Here is an 18,720-nt window from a genome sequence, read left to right as displayed (position 1 = left end):
GCATATATTTGCCAAGACGTGACAAACCAAGTTTATATATTTTATCCTATAAAAATACTAAACAGACCTATGTTTTCAGAAATGAAAGTAGAAACCTGCTTTTGCTTAAGAGCCCCATAATTAGAAAGGCTTCAGGTGTGTTTGCTCACCAAAATGTGACATTAGTTACACCTGATGAAAACTGGTCGTGTGTGATCCATTCTAATTGATGAGATAATAGGAAGTAGGCAAGTAGCTCTTAAATGGGAAGGGGTTTAAGAGATGGAGGGAAAGAAGAGGCGATGAACAAAGGAAGATATACAGACACATACTGATAAAAATTAAAAAAAAAAATCCACACAAAAATGATCAGTGCTACCAGGAACTGAACTGAATCGGTTGGACTACACTACAAATGGCTTGAGGAAGATTAGCTTTTTACTATATTTGCTAATTTTATCATAAACAGGAAACATTTCTACTGCTCAGTACTTCTAAATTTCACCTACAACATAATAAAACCCTGAGGGTGGTGAGAAGACGGTTGTGAAGGAGTTAGGACATCCTTCTATTTTTCTCCCATTACTTCTTTGTTAATACAATTTACAGAGAATATAATTAAGAGATTAAAAACTTAAAATAGGATGCACTATATCCTTACATTTTAGAACTTCTTGCCTTGGCCTGCCTGACAGTGAAAAGAAGTTTAGTTCATGGCACTATAGGCTTTGCTTACATAATAAAATCCATGCTGTATTTTTAAAGAATATATTAGGTGTTATTTTGCTCAAATTTTTAGATTTAAAAAAAGGTGAAGTTTACCAGAGTAGTGAAAGATTAATTTACATGGCATGAAGGAAAAAAAAAAAGCTGAAGTTTGGTTTTGGTTTGAGAAATTGAACTCTTTATTGTATCCCATTTTCCAAAATGAATTTAGGTGATTTCCACATAGGTAGGAAAACTAAACCCAAGATAATGTAGAGGAAGGGAAGAGAAGTGTATTGAAAGGGAGAGAAAAAGATGGAGGTAGGAGTTTAACATGTAACCAGAGCAGTAAGATCGAGCTGCTGCCGCACCTGCACCTGTGGCTCCCCTGCCAGGTCGGACCTGATGAGGACACTCAGCTGCACGCGCCTGACGGTACTGCGTGTCCGGCTAAGAGAAAAGAGAGACACCTTACATGCTGCTTCTCCCACAGGAGGGTACTTAAGGTTTGCAGAGGGGAATGTGAAATTGGCAGTAATGCAAAAGGCTAATCACAACCTGAGAAAAAAGTGAGCTGAGGGCACTGTATAGAATTCTAAAGAAAAAGATAACTAGAGCTACTTGCTAACTTGTGAAAATTATACATTCTACAATTTTATTTATATGTCTTTAAGACAACTTGGCAATATTTATAACAGCTTAATATTTCATTTAGCTTCCAAGGGAACTTTACCTGATTTCTCACTTTTTTGTGGTTTTAAGAAACAACTCACCTTTTCAGTAGTAGTGATAGACTTTACCACATTGAAATTGAACTTTAAACATTTTTAGCTTTATGAAAAATGAAGAAAATATGCCATCCTGCTAGACTCCTAGAGTGAAAAGAAATTCCCCTTAATTCTCTGTCAGAGCATTGCAATTGGGGAAGACAGAAATTTTTTTTTAGTGAAGCCACATATTCTAGAAATTATGGTTCAGGAAATTTACTCTTTGTGAAGGGACAGATAATACAGCTTTGTTGTCATTTCATGGTTATGGCAACAAATCAGTTTTGCTGTAACCTGAAAAGCAGCCACAGACAAATGAGCTTTTGGTCACTCTGCTGAAATAAACCTTTATTTACAAAAACAGGTGGGAGGTTGAAAAACTTGTGAGCTGTATTTTACTGATCCTTGTTCTACAGAAAGCATTGATGGGCACAGTGGTGTAATAGTAGTCTTTCCCTCCCTCCATGAGGCCCCAGGGCTCAGCTAGCTTGCTTGCTTCATTAGTGGAAGTAGCACTCTTAACTACATTGAACTATTTGCCCAGTTTCCTTTTAATGACAGCAATTAGGGAGAAAAATGGCTAGGATATATAATTCTTTGTTGTTGCTAGAAATTTATTTAGATTTTGAAACCTTAGCCTTTGAAAGGTTTTCATGGGTTCAGTTTTATTCTTGAGGCAACCAAAATTAAATTTTGAAAATATAGCTATACAGTTATCAACATTGTTTAACAAATGTCACCTGGATCAAATTATGAGATAACCAAATCAATAAATGTTCTCAGGCTTTTTGGGGTTCAAGAAATCAGAAGTGCTTGTAGTTTTGCCTTTGTTTTCACTGGAGTGTTTTCTTAAATTATACCTGATGATGTCTATTGGTGTACCCTCAAAATTCATGGCCATCTGTGAGTGTGTCTATATTTGGAAATATGACCTTTGTAGGTATAATCAAATCCTGGTGAAGAACCCAGTGTGTTGGTCATGCTTATAATCCCAATACTTGGGAAGCTGAAGCAGGAGGGTCACTGCTAGTTTCAGGACAGCTTGGGCTCCATAGGGAGTTCTTTTTTATTTTTTATTTTTTGGCAGAACCGGGGATTGAACTCGGGCCCTTGCGCTTGCCAGGGAAGCACTTATTCTACTGAGCCATCTCCCTGGCCCCTCCATAGGGAGTTCTAAGTCAAGCCTGAACTATATAGTACAACCCTGTCTTAAAAAAAAAAAAAAAAAAAAGATGGTGAAATTTTACTGCATCAGGGTGGACCCTGGGTTCAGTGATTGTATCTATAAGAAAAAGGGGGCTGGGGAAATAGCCCAGTGGCTTAAGTGCCTGCCTGGCAAGCACAAGGTTCCGAGTTTGATCCCTGGTACTGCAAAAAAAAACAAAAAACAAACAAACAAACAAACAAAAAAAACACCCAACAACAACAAAACGTAAGGGGAAGGACTTGGACATAAGCACACAAGATTGCAGGACATTGTAAAGATGAGGTGAATATTGGAGTGCTTGAATTGCAAGCCAAGAAGGCAACTCCCAGAAGCTAGGAAGAAGCAAGGAAAGACTCCAGAGTCTGCAGAAGGAGCCTGACTCTGCCAACACCATAATTTGGAACTTAAGCCTCTGGAAATGAGAATAAAGTAGTTTTATGCCACCCAGTTTGTCATTTGTTAGGCAATACCAGGAAAGCCCCTCCATGTACTCATCAGTTTTAACAGAATAGACTACAGTACTTAAGGCTGACACAGTTGAAGGGCATGAGTTGGGATAAACGGGGACCTTTTGCAAAGCTGGTGCATGGTATGAGGCCTTTGTTTTAAAGGCACTGTGACTCCAGTCACTCAATCCCCTAGCTCCGGAAGCCCTGCTTCTGAGTAGATGAGGTGGGCTGTGTCCCTGATGTACAGGTGGGCCAGGTCAGTGCATGGCCCCCTGGTTCCCAATCAGGCTGCTGCTGCTGCTTGTGTGTGTGTGTGTGTGTTTTGCTTAAAAATAAAAGGATGAGTAACTGCATAGTAAATGGGAAGACATCAGTCTTTAAACACCAGCAGGAAAAATCCTAACCCTTCTACCAGTCTCCTCAATCTGATGCTATTTTGAAACAATTCCATGAGAGCAGGGAGACAGGGAGGTCAGGCTCATATAATACATACTGGGGTTTACTGTTTTTGCTTGTGCTCAAAAATATTTAAATTCTTTAGAATTTGTAACTTATAAGTCTGAAAAAATGAGCAAGGACCAATTTGAATTTCAACAAAAATAGGCTTACAATGCTATTTTTTTAATCACTGGAACCGCAACTTTTATTCTTGGAGTTAAGCCACTAGATAAAATGTTAGGCTTTACAAACTAGTATTTTTCCCCCACTTCTTTCTCCAGCTATCAAGAGAAAATAGGAAACAGGTCACTTTACCAGAAATGACTGAGTTGTATTGGGTCTGGAAAAGTCAGGTAGGAGGATCTTTTCCTGGGGCTGCTGATGGTTAGGCTCATCCATCACTGCACTTCGAGCTCTACTGGGATCACCTTGGCTGTGGGGTTTCTGCAAAGGAGACAATGACTTAAGACTGGTGGGAACTGCATGTGTCCCCAGTTCTGCTGTCGTAAATTAGAAGACAGTCTGCACTTTTGATAGTACAGTATAAATTAAAACCAGAACACAAATACTGCAGAATTACTGCCCTTGAGCACATGGAAAGGCAGTGAGACTGACCGATGGCATTGGTGGCCCTGCAGCGCTCAGATGTTCCACTTCAGCTGTACCGATAGGTGGCAGCAGGTTATTCCGACTCAGTGGCATTGGTGAAGGAGAAAAGGAGTCTGCTGCAGCTGGGCTTTAGATCCATCAGCAAACACCAAGATGCAAAAGCATGAAATTGAATAATGAAAGCATGAAATGAATGGTTTAGGAAACAAATGAAATAGAGGAGCTTAAATGTGCACAGAAATCTTTATGCCACCAATATTTTTAAGGGATCTCAAAGGATTTTGGAAAATTAGGGTATTATATATTTTAGAAATATAAATCTTAAGCTAAATCCACATATCCAGTATCTATTTCATTAAATTTTAACCCCACTTAAAAAATTCTGTATGTGCTCTAAACCCAGGGACAATCCATAAATGATTACTTAGCAAGTAGTTTAGGCATAGATTTCATATTCTCTATGTAAAATTCATTAGTTTTACCATATGGTGGCAATTCTGCTTTTGAAACCTACACTCGGGATCCTCTGAGAATTTCTTCCACAAGTCTTGGCGTTCCAGTGCGGGAATGGCTTGAGCTGATCGGATGAAGGGTACGTGGTGGGGGATTACGCCTCCTGGCAGACTGTACTGTATGTGACAGAGATGATGTACTAAGCTCCAGGGCTCGGTTTGGCCAATTTCGGGTTGGAAAGATGGTACTGGACCCAGGCCTTATAAGTAGCTTGTCATCAAGATCTCTAGTGGCCAAATCAAAAACCCACAATGAAATAAAGATTACTTATGTACAGGAAGATAAGACTCACAGGGTAAACACCCTTCTAAAACATTTAGGGGAGGTAACAAAAACCTTTTAGTAAGTAACTTAGTTTCCAGAAGGTAATCTAGCGCACAGCCATGAGAATCTCATCATAAAAGGGGACACTTTAAAATGGAAGTTTGAGACAGCAATTCTGCAGGACCCGGAGCCAGGATAATTACAATTTGGGAGTAAGGCAAGGATGTCCAGTGTAATGAGACCACAATAGATCACATTTGCATAAACATTTGAGAAATACAACCCTTCCGTACTATGCCTAACAGTTTAATATCTTAAATACTGCCTTATAGGTTGGGAGATTTTTCTGAGTTTTTTTCTTAAACCATGTGAGAACGTGAACTAGTATTTGCCAAGTAAAATGGAGGGTAAGTTAAAGCAGCAGCTAAGTTCTGCCACCTGTTCATGTGGCTTTTCGAAGTCTCAGCTTTTCAGGCCATTTTGTTGTCCTCTAGGACAAAACATGCTTCAGTGTTTTGAGGACTTTGAAGGGAGAGTGTCCATCAAGGAACAAGCCCAAATCTCGAGAGTGGCAAGAGGCCTTTCGTGTCTTCCTGCTTCCAAATCATTCACTTACCCATGCTTTTTTTTGTTCTTCAAACTTCTGTGTGTGTGTGTGTGTACACACACACATACACATAGGGAATTGCACTCAGGGCCTTTTACTTACTAGGCAGGCGCTGTACCACTGAGCTACAGCTCCCCAGCCCATCACTGCTTTTTAGGTGCCTTATGCTCATCTTTATCCTGTGAGCTTCTCATGCATGATTCTAGGTTCAGTAATCCTCTCTAACCAGCTGACCTTTATAGTCTCCAAATCTGATCTCTTCCACATTTTGCAGTCGATGGCTCATCACTGTAAATTGAACATAGCCCAAAAGAAACTCCTTTTTCCTGTGAAACAACTTTCCCTTGAACGTTGATTCCTGTTTGTATAGAATTTTGTTTTTTTCAAATTACCTCAAGTTCATTTCCTTCCTATCCTGTGCTGCTGCTTAAGTGCAGACCAAACCCTTGTGTTGATGCCTTATTTTGAATTCCTCCTACTGCAGTCTAGTCTATATTTCATTGATGTGACACGCCTTTCATATTCCTGATTTAAATGTATGTGCTTCCCTATGAAACTAATATTGCTGGTGGGAATATAAAATGGTATAACATACTTAGGGAAATTGTATGGCAGTTTCTTATAAAACGTAGCTATTGTATCACTCACTTCTAGGTATTGACTCAAAAAAAATGTGACCATATGTCCACAAAAAAGATCTTTGAAAAAAAAAATATATATATATATATTTTTTGCTCCGAATGCCTCCAGGGCAGGTTTGGCTGGCTTGAGTTGTGGGGATCGAACCACAGCAACCTGAGCCTGACTGCTTTGTTGAAGCAGCCACTGAAAGTACTGAGCTAAGGGGCAGGCCCCCTGAAAAAATATTTATAGTGCCTTTATGTATAAGAGCACCAACCTGGAAATAATCATAATGTTAACAGGAGGACAAATCGCCATGTGTTCCTACAGTGGACTACTACAGCAAGAGACGGTCACGTACAACAACACGGATGAATCTCAAAAACATGGCATTCAAAACCATCACAGCCTGGGCACAATGTCCCTTAGTTTCATCATCCCTTCTTCCTTCCCACTAATCATAACATAACCTATTTTATTTTAGTTTTTAAAATTTAATTCTATTTTGAAAAGTAAAAAGCAAGAACAAAAAATCAGAAAGAGACAGAAACAGGGTAACATATAACAATGCATATGTTACAGATGTTCAAAACAAGAATAGCTGATTCATGGCCTATTTTAATTTGGAAAATTGTCAATTATATTTGACCAGAAGCATTAAAGTTCTGATGTCTGTCTTCTTATCCCATTGTAGCATGGGATAGTCTCTTTCTTAGATGTTCCAAACCTCTTCCACACTTTTCTTCCCACCTAGAATGGCTCTATTGCTCTTCTCTGCTTATCCAAATTCTTACCTAAACTTACCCACCAAAATGCCTCCTTTTTGGGGCTCCCATACCATGTCTGGCAGTCACTAAAACCTCTTACATGGTTAGGCCTTTTAAAAAACATGTGTCTTCAGTTACCAGCTCCCTGCAGATGGAGATTATGTCCTTGGACATTTTATCCCTGGGTATATCTGTAGGGTACTCAGGAAGGCATGGGGATGAACTGACTTTGCTTTCTCTTTACTAGTGATAGATTTAAACTGTGTAGTCTTAAGTTTTATACTTCTTACAGGAGTTTGTCCATTAGAGAGAGATTTCTTGGCTGTAGAGGCATCCCATGAACCAAGAGACCATTCACATTTGGCTGGTGACTGCTTGCTTGACAGAAACTCATCTAAGTGTCAAAAGAAGATGTTACTCATTATTGATTGGTTAAGATATCTGTTTGATTTTCTAATTTTGTCAGAAGTTAGTTTTTTCCAATTAGATATTTATACATTTTCTTTCTGTGCCTTAACTTTTATGATATCTTGGTCTGTATTCCTGAGGACAAGGTCCTTTTCTATCCTCTCCATTTCTAAATGACAGCAGGTTGAAGATGTCCTATGAAAACAATTAACAGCTGCTCTGATAGAACAGAGATGACTGCTATGGTGTTTACAATAGTAACAAAATTTAGAAAATTCGCAAATAAATGAGGAACAATAGAAACAAAGAAGGGTAAACTTAACCTGACATCACATAATCTTGAACTCTATTCAACACTCTAACTACTGACTGTCTAACAACTACAGATTAATCCTAAATTATATACAGATTTAACCTCTTTCACTACCTGGGGTGCAGTCAGCTCTCGATGATAACGTAAATCCTGGTTTTCGTTTTGTTTTAAGATGGCATCTTGCTAAGTTGCCTAGGCTACTCTCAAACTCCTGGGCTCAAATGATTCTATCTTAGCCTTCCTACTGCCTGGGACTACAGGTACATACTGCCACGCCTGACTTGATAACTTAAATCCTGAAGACTTTATTAGGAATTATCCTATTTATTCCACTGGTACCAAGATTTAATCTTATTTGGACTGGCACTGCTTGTTTACTCAGATCAGCTCAGTGCCTTTTCTGCCATCTCCTCCTCTACCAGAGTATGTTTTCTTTCTTTTTCTTTTTTTTTTAAATTTTTTTATTTATTACATTTATTTATTGTGTGTGTGTGTGGCCAGCTCAGCCCACCAGGGGGCGGGGCTGGCTGGCATGTGGTGCTGGAGGATTGAACCGAGGTCCCTGTGCTTTGCCAAGCTTGTTTCAAGTAGGTGCTTTAGACCACTGAGCCATCTCTCCAGCCCTCTTTTTCTCAAGAGTGTTTGAGTTAATCTTTTTTCATCCTTTGGTCATTAAGCAGAACCATCTAGTTAATTATGTAGGGTTAAGACTATCTAAACCACAGCCAGACCAGTTTAGAGTGCTTGGTCACCACCAACAGAGATCGGTTTGCTTGGTTCGTTCCTGATGTGGTGGGTAGGTAATGAGCCTTGCTGATTTTATTTTTAATATCTCTTTTGTGAGTCTAGCTGTATAATATCTGGCCAGTATACTGAAAAAGCTTCTACGGAAATACCGTAGAGCCTGGCAAGTGCAAAGGCCTGAGTTCAATCCCCGGTTCCGCAAGAAAAAAAAAAAAAAGAAAAGAAAAACAAAAATAGTAGTAAAATCCAGGGTTCATAAACATATCACAAAGATTAATTTCTCCCCCCACCCTCCCTTTTTGTGCCATAAGTAAGGTTAGGAATCCATCATGTAGGAAATTGCATTACATAAATCATATAGGGATGAGATCAAGCTCATTAGCCTTTGGCCAGAAATGATTAACTTTGTCTTTGTTCATAGATTTATTTTAAGGAGGTTTTCTCTTCCCCTTGACTTTTTTATTGAGGTAAATATCCACAGACAAAAAAGTCATTCATATATTATAAACAAAAAAGGGGTTGGGGTGATGGCTCAGTAGAGTAAGTGCTTGCCTGGCAAGTGCAAGGGCCTGAGTTCAGTCCCCGGTTCCACCAAAAAAAAAAAAAAAAAAAAAAGTATCATGAGTTAAAAGGGGAAAAAAGTGGAAAGGGGATGAAAAGGGGTTTAAGGGACAGATGTTAAAAGCACAGAAAATCTGTTATTAGTCCCTCTCCTCATAATGATATTCTTCGTTCTTCCCCAAATAGACTTAGGCTGACCACACAGTTGAATCTAGACTGCACAACTTACAGATGGCTCTTTGCAAGGGAGTCTAAGAATTATTTAGCAACCCCAATTTGCTATTACACTGAAACTGATCCTTGCAAAGAGTCATTGTTATAATAAACACAAATGTATAAAGAGTACCCAATTATATAAAATAATTTCGAAGCAAATTTCATCTGACAACAGTTCTAAGTTCCATCTAGCATGTACCAGATTTGAGGTAACGGACAGCATCTTAGACTGTGGCACTCGTGGTAACACCAAAGGATGTGGTTCACTCAGCACACAGGGACTTTCTGCATCCAGCCTGGTGGTTCCAACATTACTTTCATCATCTGAGCAAAGGACACATATTTTACCCATGAGTATCTTCTGACTCACAGCAATGGTACAGAAAAAAAATTCCCTTGAGAATCTGTAATCTCTAGCAAGGCTTTTGCAACCCAATTAAAAAATAAATCCCCTTATACTCAGAGTTTGGTGTACAAGGTTTTCCAGGATGGTAATACCTGGTATCCAGAAGAAGGACATGGAAAAATACCTAGAGCAAAAGTATGTGATGGTTTGGAGTTGATAGAATTGTTTTATATCTGTGCTGTCTAGTACTGCAGCCACAAGCAACTTAAAATGTGGTTCCTATGATCAACAAATTATAATTTTTAATATTTATTTATTTGGTATAGGGTCTTGCTATGCAGCTCAGACTCATAGTGATCCTTTTTTTTTTTTTTTTTTTCTTTTGCAGAGCCAGGGATTGAACTTAGACCTTTGTGCTCGCTAGGGAAGCGCTTATTCTACTGAGCCATCTCCCTGGCCCCCTAATACTCCTGTTTTAGCCTCCCCAGTACTGAAATTACAGGAGTATGCCATCATGCCTGGTTTTGGTGGTCAGTATGGCAGCATGGCATGTGGTACCAGGGATTGAACCCAGGTCCTTGCAATGCTAAACAGGTACTTAGACCACTGAGCTATCTCCCCACCCCCCTTTTTTATTTTTATCACAAAATGATAAAAAAAAAGACAAAATTTCATTAAACAAAATAGTAAGAATTTGACAGTGGTTGTTGTATTGCATGTTATCTTTAAATTAGTTGCTTAGGTTACCCAATATAAACCTGCAAAGTTAGTAAAAAAATAATAAATTGTAAGAAATTTAAAAAATTTAACCATTAACTGCTCTTTTCAATCAACTAGCGGAAATCAGTAGCACAATTATCCAAACTATCCTACACATATACATGAATATCTTTTTCCCTTTTGTCCTTTTCTTCATCACAGTTTTTTCTTCCCTTTAAACAGATTCTTTTCCTTTCACAGTATCTATTGTACTTTTCAGATTGTATTTACTCTTTCAGGTTCTCACAATAGTGAGACAATACAATGTTTGCACATATAGGTCTGATTTATTTTACTTACCAATAGTCTCTAGTTGCATTCATTTACCTATAAAAGCCTTGAGTTTATCTTTTTTATAGCTGAGTAGTAATCCATTTAAAAATACACAAACCATATCTTTTTCATCCATTCCTCAGTTGATGGGCATTTTGGTTGTTTCCAAGATTTAGCTATGACATTGTGCTACTGTAATCATGGGTGCACATACATTGCTGTAGTAATGGTGTAGCATTCCTTTTGGAAAAATATGTAGGAGTATAGCTGGCTGGAATGGAACCTGCAATCTTATTTTGAAGAATATCCACACTGATTTACACAGTGGTTGTACCAATCTACATTCCCACCAATAGTTGAGAAGGGTTCCTTTTTCTCCACAGGCCCTCCAGCATTTTTATTGGTTGACTTCTTGATGATAGCCATTCTTTCTGGTGGAAGATGGAATCTCAGCTTTAATTTGCATCTCTTGAATGACCAATGATGTTGAACATTTTTTCATATATTTATTTGCCATTTGTATCTCATTTGTGGAGTGTATATTCATCACATATGCTCATTTTTGGACTGAGTCTTTGAATTTTGGGGGCCTGATATTTTTCTAATTCTTTATATGTTCTAGATAGAAGTCCTTTGTACGAGGGACAGTCAACTGTTAACTTTTCCCCAATTCATAGGTTCTCTTTTTACTTTGTTCATTTTTTTTACATGCACAAGTTTTTTAAAAAGATGAGATCCCAATTTTTGATTCTTGGAAATATTTCCTATGCAGTTTGGTTTTTGTTCATAAATGCTCTACCTACCTGTATGTCTTTAAGATTTCTACCTACTTTCTCCTCCAAAAGATTGTGTTTAAGTTTTAATATTTAAATTTTTTATCCATTTTGACTGTAGTTTTTTTGCATGGTGATAGGCATGGGTCTAATTTAGCCTCTGGCATGTGGAAAGCTAGTTTTTCCAACACCATTTATTAAAGAGACTGTCTTCCAGTGAACATGTTTGGCTCCTTTTTCAAAGACAAGATGAACGAGAATTGTAGTTGTGTCTGCATTTTCTAACCCGTTCCATTGAGCCTCAGGTTCATTTTTTTTTTTGCCAGTATGTGCTGATTTTATCAGAGTGGCTTTGTAGTATAATTTCAAGTCAGGGATTGTAATACCTCCTGCTTTTTCTTTGTTGCTCAGGATTGCGTTTGCTATTCTAGGTCTCTTTTGGTTCCAGATGAATTTTATGAATATTTTCTGTAGCTCTGTGAGGTATACTAATGGTATTTTAATCAGGATTGCATTGAATATGAGTAACAATTTTGGGAATATGGCCATTTTCACAGTGTTGTTTCTTCCTATCCAGGAGCAAGGGATATCTTTCCATTTTCTCAAATCCTCTCTGATCTCTTTTCAGAGTACTATAATTTTCTTTTTCTTTTATTTTTGGTGGAACCAGGGATTGAACTCAGGGCCTTGTGCTTGCCAGGTATAATTTTCATTGTATAAATCTTTTATTTCCTTTGTGAGATTGATTCCTAAGTATTTCAGTTTTTTGGGTGTTCTTGTGGAAGGTGTGGTTTCCCTAATTTTTCTCTCAGTGTGCTCACTGTGTATAGAAATGCTGTTGATTTTTGAGTGTTGCCTTTGTATCCTACTATGCTATTGAATTTGTTTATTAAATCTACAAGACTCTTGGAGTTTTGGGATCTTCTATATAAAGTATCATGTTATCTGCAAAGAATAATTTCACTTCTTCCTTTCCAATCATTCCTTTTCTCTCTCTTGTCTAATTGCTCTGGCTAATGTTTCCAGAACTATATTCAACAGGAATGGTGACAGTGGGCATCCTTGTGTTGTTCCTGATTTTGACATGAAGACTTTCAGTTTTTGTCCATTTAGTATGATGTTGGCATGTATGATAAAAGATGGCTTTTATCAGGTTAAAGACCATGTATTCCGATTTTCTGTAGGGTTTCTATCATGAATGAGAGTAGGATTTTGTCAAAAGTTTTTTCTGCATCTATTGAGATGATCATATGGCTTTTGTTTTTGGCTCTGTTGATGTGGTATATACATTTATGAATTTGCATATGTTGAACAATCCCTACATTCTTGGGATGAATCCCACTTGGTCATGATGTATAATCTTCTTGATGACTTGCTGCATTGTTTGCCAGTATTTTATTGAGGATTTTTGCACCTTATTCATTAGAGAGATTGGCCTGTAGTTCTCTTTTTTAGTTGGATCTTTCTCTGGTTTTGGAATCAGAGTAATACTTGCCTCCAGGAATGAGTTTGGGAGGATTGCTTCCCTTCTGATTTCATTGAAGAGTTGGAGAGTAGCTGGCCTTAGATGTTCTTCAAATTTCTTGTAGAATTCAACTGTGAATACATCGGGACTTGAGATCTTGTTGGTACATTTTTTATTAATTTTCGAATTCACTCACTGATATTGGGTTATTCAGAATTTTTCTGTCTTCTTGATTTAGCTTTGGTAGTTTGCATGTATCTAGGAATCTGCCCATTTATTCTGTGTTTCCTATCCTGTGACAGCAAAGATTTTGGAATTGGGTATTGATGGTACTCTGAATTTCTGTAGGGTCCATAGTGATTTATCCTCTTCAATTCTTATTGCATGAATTTGAATTTTTTCTTTCCTTTTTTGATTAGGTTGGCTAGGGGTTTATCAGTTGTATTTATCTTTCAAAGAACCAGCTCTTCAATTTATTAATTATTTGTATTGTTTTCTTCATCTTCATTGCATTTATTTCTGCTCTGATCTTTATAATTTCCTGCCTTAGCTTTGGGCTTGACTTGCTCTTTTTCTATGAGCTTGAGGTGCAGCATAAGATTGTTTATTTGGGCTAGATCTGTTTTCCTAATGTGTAAAGTTACCGCTATAAATTTTCCTCTAGACAGCTTTTATTGTATCCCACAGGTTCCAGGAAGTTATATCTGCATTTTTGGTTGATTGTAAATATTAATGTCTTCTTTAATTTATCTGTGATCCATTGATTATTCAGGAGGGTGTTATTTAGTTTTCATGTGTTTATGGAGTTTTTGCAGTTTCTTTCTGGAAACTGGAACTGGTAATTTCCAGTTTCATTGCACTATGGTCAGATAATATGCATGGGATAATTCCCATTCCTTGGCATTTACTTAAGCATGGTCTTTGAGCTAGTATATGATATTTTTGAGAATATCCCATGTGTAACTGAGAAAAATGTGTTTTCTGACATTGTTGGGTGAACACTCTATGGAGTCTATTTTTTTTCACAAGTTTGATTTAGTTCTCTTATTTTTTTTTTTTGCTGATCTTTTGCTTACTTGATCTATTTCTTTGTGTCAATGGGGTATTAAAATTCCCCCACAATTGTGTTATTGCTCATTTGCTTTTTATGTGTTAAAATTTGTCTGATACAGTTGGGTGCACCTATACTGGGTGCATATATATTTATAATTGGTATCTTTTTTTTCTTGCAGTTTTCCCCTAGCAAGTATGCAGTGACCTTATTTATCTCTTTCAGTCAATCTTGGTTTGAAGTTGACATTGTCAGCAACCAGAATAGCTGCCCTGCTTTTTTCTGGGTCCCTGTCCAGTGGAGTATTGTTTTCCATCCTTTAACTTTCAGTCTATTTCTTTTTTAGTTAAATGTGTTTGTTTATATCATTGGATTTTGTTTCTTGATCTGCTCTGCCAGCCTGTTTCTTTTGATTGGTGAATTTAGGCCATTTACATTAATAGTGATAACTGATATTATTGGCTTATTTTGTCATGTTATTTTCCTACTGTAGGATCCCTATTTTTCCCATTTAATTGCATGCTGTAGTTTGAGGTTCTTTTCTGTTGTTTTTGAAGGTGTCATTTTTGTCTTTTTCTAAAATATCAGTCAGTACTCTTTGTAAGGTTGGTTTAGTGGTCATGAATTTCTTCGTTTTTGTCATGGAAGGATCTTATCTCTCCATTAAATTTGACAGATAGTTTTGCAGACTACACCAGTCTGGGTTGGAAGTTATTTTCTTTCAGGACCTAAAATACTTCACTCCAAGCTCTTCTTGATTTGATGGTCTGTGGTGAGAAATCTGCTGTGATTCTGATAGGCTTTCCATTATAGGTGATCTATTTCTTCTCTGTGCCAGCTTTTTAATATTCTGTTCTTTTTTCTCAATTTCTTGTATCTTGATTATTATGTGTTTTGATGAAGATTTATTTTGCTTACAGCTAGCTGCAGTTGTACATGCCTCACTATATGCCAGATTCTTTTCCCATGCTGGGGAAATTTTCTGCTGTTCAGCACACAATCTTGTTATGTCATTTTGTTAACTCTACCTGTTTCATTGATACCTTTTAGTCTTATGTTATTTTTCTTTGCATCTTCTTGCAGCTGTTGATATTTCCTGGATCCTTGTTATTTTTAAGAGATCTTTCCTTTTCTGTTGACTAGTTGCAATGCTGTCTTCAAGTTCTGAAATTCTATCTTCAGCTTTATTCAAGTGTTTTTCCAGCTTTCGATGGAATTCTTTAATGACCTGGATATCTGTTTGAATCTGAATTCTAGTTCTGTCCTGTATTTTTTTTTTTTTTTTTGAACCAGGGATTGAACTCAGGCCCTTGTGCTTGCCTGGCAGTTGCACATGCTAGGCAAGTACTCTACTGTAGAGGATCACCTGAGCAGCTCTCCTTGAAAGAAGAGCGACTGTCTCTATTTTGACTGAGCCTAACCCTATTTCCTTGCATTGATATATATAGAGCTGGCTAGGACTTCTGTTTATCCTTTCAGTTGGCCTTAAGCAATGTATATTGGTCTAGTTGAGGTGCTGGTGAGAGTCTTTGAAGGTGGCATGCCTGTTTCCCTGATAAACTATACCTGCTGCTCCTTAATGTGAGCCGGGTTGAGATAGGACGAAGAGACAATGCTCTGCGCAGCCAGCTGGGATTGAGCCTCGAGACAGAGGCTATTACTTTCTGGGGCTTAAAAGACTACATCAAAGCTGAAGCACCAGACCTCCCAAAACATTAGATACTATCTCAATAACATAAAGCAGATTACTTTCTCTGTATATCCTCTCTGCATATGGCAGAAGTAAATGCAGGCCACCCACTAGCTCAGCTCACAGTAGTCACCTACTTTCCAAAATGCTTGGTCATTCCTCCTCAAGCCACTCCTCCACTGAGTAAAACCAGGTGAGGCCCTGGGTCAGCCTCTTTGTTCCAGAAAGCCATCTTTGTGGCTAGATTTAGGGCCCTTTGGCTCCCCAATAATTATAAGTATGTTTTAGTGTCTTTACTTTCGCTGTAGGTTGCACTGGGAGTGGTAGACTGAAATTAACTTGGTGGGATTCCAATAACTATCTTTGGGATTACAAAAGGATTACAAATATTAACTTCTTGGACTGAGACAAAAACCAGGAAGGGACTCCTACACTCCACCACTGAGCTCTCTAGCACTACTCTTTTTTATTTTATTTGGACACAGTCTCACTAAATTGCCCATGCTGGTCTTGAACCTGTGCTCTTCCTGCCTCAGCCTCCTGAGTACTATAATAATGCAGTTAATGTGTTTCCTAAGTTCTTCAAGCCATCCTAGCAAATTAATCAAGCCTGAGGAGGGAGTCATAGGAATTCTAAGCTACCACAAGTCATTCAGAGGCACAGGTCATTGTAGCCTACAACTGTCATATGAGGTGGAGCAATCTTTTGAGACCGAGTCCTTAACCTGTGAGACCTCTGATGCTATCTCTAGGTAGACAGAGTCAGATGTGAACTCAATCACAGGACACCCAGTTTTGTCCACTAGAGAAATCTGGTATATGGGGGAAAGTCCCTATATACCTGGCATCAGATTTGTGCTACATAAGAGTAGGAAAAATCACTTTGGTTTTCCTATCTTTTATATGCACCATTTACACTAATAAAGCTCATAACCTAATAGACCGGTTAGAGTGTGGGGATCATAAACAATTATTTTTGACAGTATTTTCACAAAGATCCTTACCAGAAGCAAATCCCTCCCAGTGACTACGTGTCACCTGTTCCAAACAGCTCACAACCTTGCTCCACACATTGTCAAACACATAGGCAAGGACATCTTCTTTCATGCAGTAAAATGGAGCAATAGGAGGGTACCCTAACTTCAGTTTCTCTGCAGCTGCTTCTGATTTCTTTTCATGAAATCCCTCTTCCCTGAAACAGAAACAAGAGAGAAAGACCTCATGATTATTCTTCACTGAGTGTCCATGACTGTCCTTTGTGCTTCTTAGGAATGTGATGGGTGGCCCTCTCCCCTCCCATATGTGTGTATATGAAGCTGCCTTATAAAAAACGAGTTCTCAACAGAGGAAACTACACTTCTCTTTTTATTCCCACCTCACTCCACTACTCTGCAAAATATCAGGAGCCAAAAAGCATAGAAGTCCTTCTGGGGCACCGCTAAGACTGAATGTGTCACCCAGAAGCCCCTACCTAGCCAAGTCTGTCTGCTGCTCTGACAGGCCTGGTGTTTGCAGGAAGGAAAATCTAGCTGGTGGACATACTTGTCACAGACAGATTATGAACTGAGACAAAGCAAATTCTGGCCTGGCTTAGGGCAGGAAGAACTATCACTAGGCTTTCACAGTGAAAATTACTGAGCCAGCAGAGGTCTCAAGAGTTAAATACGAACTGCAGCATAAAGAAGGACATGAGGAGTTTTATACTGGGCAAATACAGACTCTCTTTTATGCCTTCCCAGGGAAGAGCTGGTCTGGCATTAACTGGCAGAGTAAGCTGTATAATTATTTGTACTTCAATTTATATTTCTTTCTAGAAGAGACAATAACACTCACGTTATCTGAACAAAAATCAAAAGAAGGACAGCATGAAAAAGAAGTCCCCTACATCTTTTCCCTGCTCTTCATCCCCACAAGTAAATATTATACACTGTTTCTTCATCATACACTATAATGTACCTTGTTCTTTTATTTAATAATGTATATTGGTTTTTGATCCCTATTGATACTAACCTGCCTCTTAGAATTCTATTAGGTATACTACAACAAAGGAGCCCTTATTGATCAGTAGTCAATACTGCAATTACTGTACCTATATTTAGAAATATACACTATATATATTACATTGGTTTCATGGATGATCATGGATGATTGTATAGGTAGGATAAGTTCCTATAAATGGAACTGTTAAGAGGCATATGCCTTTCAGTTTGAAAGATATTGCCTAGCTTCCTCTAAAAAGGGCCTAGTGTCCAATGGTAAAAGAATGTGCTGTTTATATGCTTAAGGATTATCAAACTTCTTTATCTTTTGCTCTACTAATCTAACAAAGAACAGTATCTTATAGTTTTAATTTGTATCTCTAATGTGAATAAGTTGAATTTCATTTCATATGCTTAAATATATTTTGTTATGAACTTACTATTCACATTCTTTGTTCAGTCCTTGGTCTTTTCCTTACTGATGTATATATTGAGGAAATAAACTCTGTGTAGATATTTTTGCCAGTTTGTCTTTTTTTTTTTTTTTTGGCAGAACCGGGGATTGAACTCAGGACCTTGCGCTTGCCAGACAAGCGCTTATTCTACTGAGACATCTCCCCGGCCCCTGTCTTTTGTTTTTTTACTTTGGGAATTTTTTTTCTATTTTTTCATTTTGTGTAATCATTTAAGAATGTCTAAAGACTGGGGAAATAGCTCAGTGGTCTAAGGACCTGCTTGGCAAGCACAAGGACCCCGAGTCTGATCCCCTATACCACATGCTGTGTGGGCCCAGGAACTTTGGGGGCACAGTGCCGGCCATGGAAACTGGGTGTGGTGGCGCATACCTGTAATCTCTGTGCTGCAGAATCTGAGACAGGAGGATCACTAGAAGTCTGAGGTGCATAGCACCTTTTATCAAATACATAAATAAATAATTTTATGTTTTACTGCTTTGGCAAGTGCAATGACAGGAGTTTGATCCCAGGTCCCGCAAGCCATTTTGGCCTTGCTCCCAGAGTGCACTGAGCCAGTGCTGGAGTCTGGGCTTGGTGGTGCAACCCTGTAATCCCAGCACTGGGAAGGCTGAAAACAGGAAGATCACTAGGAATCCGAGCTGCATAGCGAAACCGTGTACCAAACACGTAAAAAGAAAAAAAAAAAGCAAAAACAAATTTCTTATACAACTTATAGGTTTTGTGTTACTGTTTTTAAAGGC

General features: G+C 38.2%; 1 protein-coding gene across 1 annotated transcript in view; it reads right to left on the bottom strand.

Annotated features, from left to right (window-relative positions):
* Fam149b1 (family with sequence similarity 149 member B1) overlaps positions 1 to 18,720 on the bottom strand; it is a 44,403-nt gene that overhangs the window by 1,185 nt on the left and 24,498 nt on the right. Inside the window, exons 4-10 of the mRNA XM_023718620.1 lie at positions 16,530 to 16,717; positions 9,368 to 9,492; positions 7,217 to 7,320; positions 4,669 to 4,893; positions 4,161 to 4,281; positions 3,861 to 3,989; positions 1,056 to 1,134 (exon numbers count right to left, since the gene is read on the bottom strand). Coding sequence (XP_023574388.1) covers positions 1,056 to 1,134; positions 3,861 to 3,989; positions 4,161 to 4,281; positions 4,669 to 4,893; positions 7,217 to 7,320; positions 9,368 to 9,492; positions 16,530 to 16,717 — 971 coding nt within the window. The remainder of the gene's footprint in view (positions 1 to 1,055; positions 1,135 to 3,860; positions 3,990 to 4,160; positions 4,282 to 4,668; positions 4,894 to 7,216; positions 7,321 to 9,367; positions 9,493 to 16,529; positions 16,718 to 18,720) is intronic.

This window comes from Octodon degus, unplaced genomic scaffold (assembly GCF_000260255.1).
Source record: "Octodon degus isolate 3935 unplaced genomic scaffold, OctDeg1.0 scaffold00005, whole genome shotgun sequence".
Taxonomy (NCBI): domain Eukaryota; kingdom Metazoa; phylum Chordata; class Mammalia; order Rodentia; family Octodontidae; genus Octodon; species Octodon degus.
The sequence above is the reverse complement of the archived record's forward strand: the minus strand, read 5'-3'. Positions and strand labels throughout refer to the sequence as shown.